This window comes from Neodiprion virginianus, chromosome 1, assembly GCF_021901495.1.
Source record: "Neodiprion virginianus isolate iyNeoVirg1 chromosome 1, iyNeoVirg1.1, whole genome shotgun sequence".
Classification (NCBI taxonomy): Eukaryota; Metazoa; Arthropoda; class Insecta; order Hymenoptera; family Diprionidae; genus Neodiprion; species Neodiprion virginianus.
The window spans coordinates 19900752-19912846 of NC_060877.1; the positions used below are offsets into that span (position 1 = coordinate 19900752).

The window sequence follows — 12095 nt, forward strand, 5'->3', positions numbered from 1 at the left end:
GTGTATTCAGAATGTATCGGTAACTGAAAACAACACCAAAGTCAGTTACATGTATTGCGTGAACCATACCGTTCAATCTGTATGTATATAACAGGATCTGGTTAACGAACGCGTCAGCTACGGTGTATGAATTTTCTTCTTCTTTCTCTAATGTTCTTCTCGTGACAAAGTTTAAAATTTTTTTCGACGTTAGGCGGTGTGAAATTTTGAACTTTCTACACCCAATTATGAGAAACCTTGAACAGACAGGCATTCTTATTTCTTCTTGCATTCCTGTTTCCTTAGCTCACTCTCTAAAAGTGCGTCACTCGCCTGAACTTGGAGCCCCTATCGGAGAATTTTACGTTCCGAGAATTTCAAAATTGGTATGAAACGTATCAAAATTAGAACGAAATTCGAGGTGACGCTCCTCGGTAGTATTAAATAAAAGTGTTAGATTACCGTTACGAATCTCGGCAGGATACGTTCAGATTTTCGTTTTGTTTCTTTATTTCCTGCAAGAAGACAAATTAACCTCAACATAAAGTTGTAATTTGATCACAAACTATCAGTTACTATAACTTTGCAATAACAATACATAAGTTGTACATTTCTACAGTTCTAATTAATTTTACATTTCCATATACAGAGCATATCATTTATTATTACTTCGTTATTCTAAAATTGTTGTTATTCGACAAAATGCAAGAAAACCCACCAGAAGAGTACAAAAAAATCTTAAAAGTCACCCCGTAGATACCTAGTTGTGTGGCTGTGGGCGACTTGTTTTTCTGCTACATTATAAAATAATTCCAACTCATCTGGCAGATCCAGATCTGTCGTGTGCTTACAAATTTAGGAAAACCGTATCAAAATGTGCGAATTTGGTATCCTTAATGTACTGCCTACAGGTTCACTTGTGAATTAATTATAATACACCATTACACTGAAATGATGACTCGTCAAATGTTTAATAGAACAATAATGTATTTCTTCAAGAATTAAATTAATTTAACGAGAACAAATCACCAGCTGAAGGGAGAGGCGCCAGTCCACCAGTGACATCAGGTAGTTGCGTCAAATCGGGAAGATTGGAGATGTGTGATTTCACTTCTGTCCGTACTGCGCACACCTTTTTCAACTTCTCTTTGTAGTCCTGCGTAGTTTATTGAAATTTAGTTAAGTAGCTTCCAACCTAAAAACGTTTCAAAAAGTACACTGCTTCCAAAATCAGGGTTATTGAAGAATAGTTATGGAGAAGCTCATCCCTGCAGTTTTTACATTTTAAAAAAATGTTGGAACTGATACTTTATAATATTAGATGACAATTTTATATTCCAAGTAGAATGATATCGATACTTCAAGAATATTTCCGTTAATATTAATTGCTAATCTCAATCAAATCACAGGTGCATGTTTATACAAGTCTCGACTACGAGACAATAAGTCTGTGGTCAGGACGCTCAAACTTTTCTCGACAGCAAAGTCGAGGCAGCTAAGTTAGGCGAAAAATTTGTTGCTCGCAGTGAATTCATTACTAGCGGGAAAATTTCGAAGAACAAATTCATATAACTATTGTCAACTGTGTGGTGACTAGGCTCCTGGCACTGGACTAGATTCTCTGACAGCAGGAGGTCCCGCTATTGTCCCCACAAAACGTGGGACTAGTATTCATATGTTTCACCCCTACGCCCTCTGCCCCTGCAAATCTGCTCTCTTCGTTGTTTTTAACCTTCATATAACCAATAGGAACCGAGGTTTATGAGCAGGTGACTACTGGTACCATGTAGTGGCGGGGGACATTAATAGGGACTACAGTATGCCAGCAGTGTCAGGGGCTTACCAATGATGACTCAGTCCGTGAGACAAGATTACAGTGGACGCTAGATGTATGGCCCTACCGCGAGGAGAGGGAAAATTCTTAAAAATGGCTAGTTGCTAATAGCTCCCACTGCTGGCGTCGAAAGCGAGAGCCGTGCGCGGTGGGGGGTAAAAATGCAGCACAGTGGGAGATGGGCGCGCTAAGGTGAGGGATGTCGCATTTGCGTGCGTAACCGTGCGTATGGAGGGGCACTCGCTCGCATGGCCTTGTACTGAAACTTTATCTAGCGCCTACTGTATTCATTTTTGAATCTTACGACTTTCGATTTGGTGTTGCCACAAATAGTTCGATCGATATTGCTACTATTGTTAACACCATTGTACCAGAGCGGTCACGAAAACGAGACAATTATCGATTGTGGTAACCCGGAAATTGAATCGTATTTAGGTATTTTACATATTTGCAGCTAGACTCTCGTCGAAGAAGGGATCTACTTTCAAATGATATTTTTTTGTGTTTTATATTTTGTTTTAATTTAAACGAGAATCGTACTCCTGAGACAGCTGAGGCCGCGCCCCTCGGGATTGACTACATACTTGTTTGGATGAAACAAAGAACCCCAAAAACACGGCGCAAGGAGTGAACGCAAAGTGCAACCGGCGGTTCTGAAAGACAGATCGCAAAGAAGCCCGTGTCACTCAAGTTCTCGCATTCAAAGCTCGGAGTTACCTTTATGGATGTGCCGGAAGAATAAACTCGCGTACATACACCATCAAATGTGGTAAACGTGCGAAAAATTTGCTTTGCGCGCAGAGGGGCGCCACCGGCAATCGAAGCGAGCAAGCTGAAAACCAGAGCACGAAATATCAGGTCGCCACTGACACTTAAAGTCACACGTCGCAACGTCGCCCAGAACAATCATACTTTTGTTTGCTCCTTGTTTACACCGCCCAGAACATGTAATCATAGACCGAAGTGTCAACTTAATAAATAGTGGGGAAGAGGAAAAACTATAACAATAATAACAAATAAAATAAAAAATTCAATAAAGAAGCGGATGAGAAAATATTAATAGTCCAAGTTTATCTGTTCCCTTTTTTCACACTCTTTGTGAAGGTTCTTGGGTAATTTAAAATTCTAGATAAGTAATTAGGAGAAAATCCAATATTTTTAGATGCATTTTTGTCATGATGTAACACTTTCTGTAACATAAGGTGCAACTAAAACGAATTGAAAAACTACACTCTAAATAAAATGAAAAATGATGGTGTCTAAACCTATAATCGGGGATTCCATGTCAACTCAGTAAAGAAATGGCCGATATTTTTTTTCATTGCAAAATTGTTTTCTTTGATAGTATAGTCTTTTGAATCCGGATGAAAGTTAAATTTTCTTTAATTAATTAATATTGGTCTGCAAATTTCAAAACCTTTTTCAAAACCTAAGAATGGAAATATTCGATTTTGTATTTGAAGGCTCTCACATAAACTTCAGAGTGAAATATGATTTATTTTATTTCAATCAATTTTCGATTTTGGATTGATGTTTTACATGATATGTACCATCTGTTATAGTATTACCATAACTAATCTGTATGTAAGTCATTCCACGTCAAGTCGGACGAATTTGGCCAAAAATATACCTAGATATTTCTGATTCTCTCGTGATTTTTTTACAGATTCTCTGAGCAAAATGAATAAATCTGATATTTTTTTTTTCAACTCGAGTGGTTTACAAATTACAAGGGGTTGAATTTTCAAAAAATCGAAATCATGCTCTCCATTAAACGTCGATATCTCCAGTTCCCTTTGTCGTGCAGATTCCAGCAAGAACTCATTTCAAAGCTCTTGAATCTTAATTTCACCTTATTTATTTCAAATTTATGGAATCACTATTTTTCCATTTATAATAAACAATTATATTATTTAAACGTGATTTTCAAGATAAGCCCATTTGAAAGTTAAAAAAAAATACGAGTATGTTCCTTGATTCATTCTCTAAAAAACCTTCAAGTTTGAAGGTAGAACTCCGACGGGAACGATATTTAAAGTGATTTATTTTTGCGGGACGTCGGGCGCTGGAGTGGACACAGTCAGGGACGCAGCAAATGCAGTTTGCGCGCAGTTGCACGTACTTGAAATTCAAGTCAGGTAACAAACTGTGTGTTAATTTTGCCTTTTATTAGATTGGTTTGCAATTTCGCAACTTTAAATACAGGTCCAGAAATGTTTATTACAGTTTATACTTAATTTCTGAAAAGGTTCTAGATATCCAGTAATCGACAAATTTCCAGGATATTCCGAGTAATACAATAACAATACCGATTGTTTGAACACCCGTTTGCGCAAACCCTCAGATATAGATTTAGGACCAGAACTGAGTTCTTATCAGCCTCTTGGAAATCTCCTTTTATTTATCCTTTCAGGTATTCATGACATCTCTTGACTGGCAAAATGCATTCTATTAATTGACTAGTTTAGTATTACTATTGTCTTGCTGGACTCACATCTATTTTCTGATCACGTAGCTTCAAATACTCACAAGTATTTTATAGTTTTCGAAGTGCTTTAAAATTAAATCATCAATAATCATTATGATACCAAAATAGATAAGTTATGACTGTTGCTTCAATCCGTTTAATTTAGAAAAGCACTCATGAAGATCAGCGAAAAATTTGAGACGTGTACTTATGCAAATATAAAAATCTGTGATTATTGTCGATTAAAATTTGCAAAAATTCCTGAAATCGATAAAATCCGTGATAGTTCTTCAGTAACAAGTAAGGATCCTCAACCTAGTGTAATGATTCAAATATAACAGCGCGATGAACAGGGCACGAGTGGATTAGGTTAGACCCAGGGAGTGGGGAACCTGGTCACAAATTTGAAATTGGGGGGCTTGGTCTACGTCTCTCCAGGAGGAAGGAGGTGCGGAGGTGTTCCTCTCTGAAATAGTCGACTAACTGAGAATAAAAAGTAAATCTAAACGACGAGGACGTACCTATTAAAATCAAAAATTAAACACTCCAAACCCAAGCCAAATTTAAAAAGAGACGATAAAACGAAGAACATTAAAAGTGCAATAAACAAATATAGTGCCTCGACGAAAAACCGTTATTGACAATACTTTATAATTTCAACGATATCCACCCATTTTAACAATATACACTGTTTTAACTATATACACTTGGAATGAATGAATGGATGAATGAATGAATTTTAAACATAATGACGGCTCACGTGTGGTTATATTTATAAATAAATTAAAATTTTCACTCTACTCCTCATACTTTGTAAAAGATTTTTAATATTGATTTAGTCTCATTTTTAATTTTCAAATAATCTTATAAATTGGCGCCCAACGCGAAGGCTCGAAAACTAGGAAAAAAGTGTGAATGATTAAGAGGTTAAGATAGAATTTAGAATTTTCAATTAATTGCATGGGTAGAGTAAAACGAACTCCAGTTTCTAGACCAAAAACTACACGTAGCGGCCGAAATATTCAGTATAAAAACATGGCACCTGGTTCGACAAATTCAAATTCTGACCGTGAAGACAATGACTGGAGTTGAAGGAGGTGATGATTTGAACAAATTGAGACTAGAACGACAACAATTGGCTAACCAACAAAAAGAATTGGACAAGTCTTTGCGTGATAAGCAACAGCAGGACGCGATGATGGCAGAAATTCGACGTTTGACGGAGGAAAATGATAGACAACGTCAATTGGTAGAAAGATTGTCGGCAGTAGAACCAATTCAACAAAGTCAAAATATTGAAAGAAGGTTAGTAGGAGGTTTGATAAACCAATTGCAATCATTTCAAATAGAGATAAACGTACCTAAATTTTCTGGGGAGGATAACACGAATCCTAGAGAATTTTTAAACGATTTAGAAAGGTATTTCGATGTGAAACACGTACCGGCTGAACAAAAAATACTAGTTATTCATGGTGCATTAAATGGTAGAGCTAAAATTTGGTTTGATGGAAAAAAAAGTAGGTTTGACGATTACGAATGTTTTAAAACTGCATTTTTGAAAGAATTTTATTCCGTAGCTATAAGAATCAGAGAAAAAAATCGTTGGTCGATGCGCAAATTCAAAGGGAGTGAAAATAATTTGCAAACGTATTTTTTAAAACAAACTAAAGAAGCTCAGTATTTTGAACCCAAGTTGTCGGATTACGAAATAAATTATAGTATTATTCAACAAATGCCGATTAAAGTGAGGGAATCGTTAGGTGCAATTGATTTTTCCGATAATAATAGAGTTGAAGCCGCGTTAGCTCAGCTAGATTTAACTTATGAAGAAAGAGAACGTGAAAAACCTCGAAATTCACAGTCTTATAACAACAATTCGTATAATACCAGCGAAATCAATAAACCAGGTCACATTAACGCACAACCGAAATATCAACAGATAAGTCAACATAACGGGGTATCTACGAATCCAAATTTTCAAAATACTGTACCAACAGCTGTTAGTGTTTGTTTACCCAACACAAGTTATCCGCCACCTACTTACTTTGGACAAAATCAAAGGTCGAATGGATATCATTTACCAACAGGCAATCATAATAATAACAATAGTAATAACCAACAACGAAATTTAAACTGCCTATTGGCGCGTTGAATCAAGGTCCAATAACGTGTCGTGACCCTTTTGATTATATTACGGACCTATCTTATGATGTAACTGGTACTGAAAAAAATGTCCAAAAAAATTCAAGATTAACTGTACCAAGATGTCCACATGTCTTAGTTACTGTTTTGGGGATTAGAATACATGCACTTCTTGATACTGGTAGTCAAGTGACATGTATATCCGAAGAATTTTTCAATCGATTAATGACAGTAATAAATTTAGATATTCTCCCGGTTAGTAAAGTAATGGTAATCCCAGCTATTGGACGAAAAACTATAACTGTTAAAAAACAAGTTTTCTTACAATTGCATTTGGCAAATCAAGTTATAGAATATTCATGTCTTGTTATTCCACATTTATCTAATCGTATAATACTTGGTAATGATTGGTTATTGAAAAACGAAGTGATAATAAATTACAAAGATCGTATGCTGGAAGTCAACGGTGTTCATATCGGTATACCAACGGTGTTGTTTGATTTGGAACCTTTAGATAAATTGGTATCCTCTACAAATAACGAAGTAACTTTAATTCAAATAATAAATATGCAAAATGTTAATTTAGATTTAAGTGATGAAAATGATAAACTTGTTATTGGTGAAGAAAATTGTGGAGTTGATGTGTTGATTCATAATGAACAACCACACTGCCATTTAGAAAATGAAATTGAATTGATAGTTGATGAAAATAATATTGTTAATGATAATGATGTTGATACACAGTATCTCAATTGTGAAATGTATAAAAATAATTTACCTCGTGAAAATGATTTTGTTAAGTTAGTTAAAGCCATTGAAATAAATAGTAGTCATAAACAACTAGAAGAACCAAATGAGGAAGAAAGATCTCAAAATTTAAAGAAAGATGAAAGATTTTTAATACATGGAGAGGATCATAATTTTTTTAAAGAGTCTTCAAACTTCGTGCATAGTCTAACGACACTCAGTAATGTACAGATTGAAACTGTCTGTGCACTTCGTAAAAAGTATCATGTCTTGTTTTCCAATAAACCCGGATGTACTCAAGTATCTCAACATGAAATCAAAGTAACTAAACCAAATCCAATTGTACGAAAAATTTATCCAATTCCTTTAGCTTTGCGAGAGTTAGTAGACAAAGAAACTAAGGATATGATAGCTATGGAAAGACTGTTAAAGAACTTTCGTTATCGACGCAAGCAACAAAAAGTGATCTAGAATGATCTAGTTTTATTAAAAGTACCACTACCCTCTAATGCAGCTGATAGAGTAACTTATAAGTTTTTTCACATATATCATGGACCATATAAGATTACAAAAATGATTGGAAAGAATGCGTTCGTGTTATATAATCCAGAAAATTTAAATGATGTCAAAGGTACATATAATAGATTAAATTTACGCAAGTATCAAACTTCCTAGTTTCCTGAATCAATTTTGAAAGCAATTTATATACATTTAAGTTTATTGATATTCAAAAAAAAAAAAAAAAATATATATATAATAATGTAGTTCACTCGTATGAATCTCAATGAAATTGATTTCATCCTCTACTTTGGACTCGACATAGAATAATGACAAGCAAATTCTGTGAGTTAGATTTAATTTTTTATTAAGTGGACGAGATTGTAATAATCGGAATAACGGAAAACCAGAAGATTGTTAATTAGTTTATACAAGTGGATGAATGTGTGTGGAAGAATGCGTGTGACAAACTTTCCAGTCCTAATAATGCAAAAAGGTGATGAAATTTGAAGTATGTGCAGAGAACGGTGGACATGAAGCAGTTTTCGATAATTATATAATAAATTTGAGTATGGATAATGAACAATGACAATAACTGGTGTTTGTGATAATTATGATAAACCTAACCATCACAAAAGGGAGGCAAATGTAATCGTTCAAATATAACCGCGCGGTGAACACGGCACGAGTGGATTAGGTTAGACCCAGGGAGTGGGGAACCTGGTCACAAATTTGAAATTGGCTTGGTCTACGTCTCTCCAGGAGGAAGGAGGTGCGGAGGTGTTCCTCTCTGAAATAGTCGACTAACTGAGAATAAAAAGTAAATCTAAACGACGAGGACGTACCTATTAAAATCAAAAATTAAACACTCCAAACCCAAGCCAAATTTAAAAAGAGACGAAAAAACGAAGAACATTAAAAGTGCAATAAGCAAATATAGTGCCTCGACGAAAAACCGTTATTGACAATACTTTATAATTTCAACGATATCCACCCATTTTAACAATTTACACTGTTTTAACTATATACACTTGGAATGAATGAATGGATGAATGAATGAATTTTAAACATGACGGCTCACGTGTGGTTATATTTATAAATAAATTAAAATTTTCACTCTACTCCTCATACTTTGTAAAAGATTTTTAATATTGATTTAGCCTCATTTTTAATTTTCAAATAATCTTATACTAGTACCAGTGCGGTAATTCAATCGTCAAGCGCCGAAGAGAATTCTACGCCAAGGAAAAGATATGTGGATATTTTGAAATTAAATGAGAGTTTAATTGATCTGGGAACATCACCCATTAGTAAAATAAAGTTACTGCAGAAGAAATATCCTCAAGACAAATTCAAAAAATTGCGCAAAACACTAGCTGCAAAGATATTTCATATCGAAGTTGAAATTGAAACGGAATCGGAAGAGAAAACAACAAATAGTGAAATTATTCAAAATTAAAAGAAGATTTTCATTGTACAAATGACCAGAAGAAAAAGCTTCAAATTGTAACAATATTTAAAAATTGATAATTTCTCAAAATTCATACGAACTTCGATGTTTCGAACCGGATGATTACCGTAGCCAAAAAACTGCAGAAGAACCCACCCCCAACATGAAGACTGGTAAAGAGTTGGGCCAAGATACACTGACCTGTGTTGTGGATTTTTATACATCTGATCTCATTAGTCGTATGATGGCGGGTAGAAAAAAATTTAAATTGCGGCTACAGAAAACGATCAGAAAATACATAAGTAGGAACGACTGATTCTTTCCAATTTAAAAGACATATCGCACCTTCAAGGAAAAGTACCCCTAGTTGAAGATCGACTTTTTTAAATTTTGTGAGCTAGGCCAAAACACTGCGTACTCCCTGGAGCTAGTGGGACTCATTCAGTTTGTATAAGTACAATCTATGAAAATGTGAAACTATTGTTAGATGGTGCAAGAATAGTACAATTGACAGAAAATACGCCGCAATTATTGAATGATTAGAAAGATTGTTTGAAACGAATGATGTGCAACCCACCAGCAGCCAAATGTTATCTAAATCAGTGTAGAAGTTGTTCAGGCACCAAAAATGTAGTGAAGCAGTTGGAAGAATCATTCGAGGAGGCATTGATTGATACCGTGAGGTACAGACAATGGGTATCAGTGGATAGAACAAATTTCGAAACTATGCAAACACCTGTGCAATATTTCTTGGATAAATTTTGAGCACAACTGGAATCGCTGATGACACATGCATTTATTGCTCAGCAGCAGTCCGCTTATTTCCGAATAATTGGAACCAGGAAAATATTTTGTGGTTTGCTATTTTGCAGAAATCTATGCGTTTGTTCTCCAGAACGCGATTCAGGGTGTATACTGGAACAAACACCAATTGACGATACAACCTTTCGTTGCCTACTATGAAGAAGACGGAACCATTAAGCACAAGAATTATATAGCAATTTCAGAGTGCCTCAAACATGATGTCGAAAATTTGTGAAGTTTCTAAAGCGTGAAATACGTGATGTTCATAACATTATTCACTTCTCGGATGGAGCCGGCGCGTAGTATAAAAACAAAACAAAAATTTTGAACGAATGTTTTTACAAAAAAGACTTTGGAGTTAGTGCAGCATGGAACTTCTTTGCTACATCACATGGAAAAGAGCTTTGTGATGGTATTGGGGGCGACCTCAAAAAATTAGCCGCGAAAAGCAGCCTAGAACTATCACAAGAACCGATAAATAGTCCCCGCAAATTTTGTTCTTGGGCTAAAAATAATAAGAATATTAAAAATATCAACATAGATTTTTTCAGTAATGAGGCTAATAAGGAAAAAGCCGTATTACAAGCTCGATTTGAAAACGCGAAGTTAGTACGTGGTACATTGACATGTCATTACATAAAGCCTATTACAAAGAAAAAAGTTGTTGCTAAAGGATATTCCAATGCATAGAAGTCAGTAGAATCATTGGTTTACAAGTAAATCGAATATTAATAGAAATGTAAATTTGCGGTTTACTAAGATTTTATTCAAATGTACATATCGTTCTGAAGTTTATGCTGAGCAGTTTTGAGTTCGTTATTCAGTACGTAATTAATTGAATAACACTGTGACCTATTTCATTTTAGAAAGCAAAAAGGACATTATATTCACTATTTATTCTTGATGTACAGTAGCTGTCGCACAGCTAAGAGCTTTGGTTTCAAATTTGTAATATTATGTTCTAAAATTTAAGTTAAGTGCGTCTTTACATTGAAAATTTCTGTTGTTTCAAGCCGATATTCAGTATATAATGAAATAAATAATTTCGTAATATGATAAATTCAATGAAGTTGAACGTGTGTATTATGCCGACCTTCATTCCTTGTATATAAAGCGGATAAGCGTCGGTTTCGGTGCGCCCGCGTACGCGGCCAGGCATGACGTCCCGCATGAATCAATCGCTATTCAAATGTAGTTTGCATCAGAGTTCCACTTACAAACTTACATGTTTTTTAGAGAATAAATTAAGAAAAACGCGCGTATTTTTTTCAAAATTTTCCAAGAACGTTATCATCTTGAAAATCACGTTTAAATAATATAATTGTTTATACCAAATGGAAAATTATTGATTCCATGAATTTGAAATAGATAAGATAAAAGTAAGATTCAAGAGCTTTGAAATGAGTTTTTGCTGCATACGACAAAGGGAACTGTAGATATCGACATTTAAAGGAGAACATGATTCCGAGTTTTGCCATTTTTTTGTTGTAACTTTTGAACCATTCGAGTTAAAATAAAAAAAAACATTGTTTGATGTATTCATTTTGCTTAGAGCTTCTGTAAAAAAAATTACATCAATTTTCCAGCACATGCGGTCAGAAAGGTGTCCCGCTTGACGTGGAATGACTATATAGCTGCCATCACGCCCTGCTGGGTACTTGACTTTCGGTATTTCTAAATACACTTTAAGCAAAGTCAGATAGGTGGAGGTCTTGTTTCTGGTTATTCCACATTTTTTTCTTTTTTTTTTTGAGTCGAAACGGAAACCCCGTGAAATTTTTTAAGAGTTAGAACAAAGCTACAAAGAAAAGGAGAGAGTCGAATAGGATATCACAAAATTTTGCTACTCACAATGCAAATAAAGCTGACTGTGATATTATTCATAATTGACAATACCGACATTGATTCTGTACAGATTAGGGAAACATCTGTATCATAAGATAGTTTTCAAATCTAATAATATGATCTAACAATAAATTGAACATTTCTAACAATGAATCCAACTTAAGCATTATAGCGGTTAAAGCCGAGTAGCCAGTCAAAGACAGATAGCATAAACGCTTTAGAGTGATAGAGAACAGGAAACCCTTAAGGATTGTAACGTGGCATTCTTGATGCCCGTGACAAGGAGCTCCTTGAACCCTGGGCGGAACCAAAATTTGGGGGTTTCCAAG

At 34.9% G+C, this 12095-nt stretch overlaps 1 protein-coding gene across 3 annotated transcripts in view; it reads right to left on the reverse strand.

The window, feature by feature from the left end:
- Nucleotides 1-509: 509 nt before the first annotated feature.
- Nucleotides 510-12095, reverse strand: part of LOC124296674 (regulation of nuclear pre-mRNA domain-containing protein 1B) — a 33591-nt gene continuing 22005 nt past the window's right edge. For 2 of the 3 annotated variants that reach the window (XM_046746897.1, XM_046746896.1), the window contains exon 5: nt 510-1135. In XM_046746897.1, the coding sequence (XP_046602853.1) occupies nt 986-1135 (150 nt within the window). In that variant the 3' untranslated portion in view covers nt 510-985. Of the gene's footprint in view, nt 1175-12095 lie in introns of all 3 variants that reach the window. The other variant, XM_046746898.1, reaches the window with a different exon arrangement.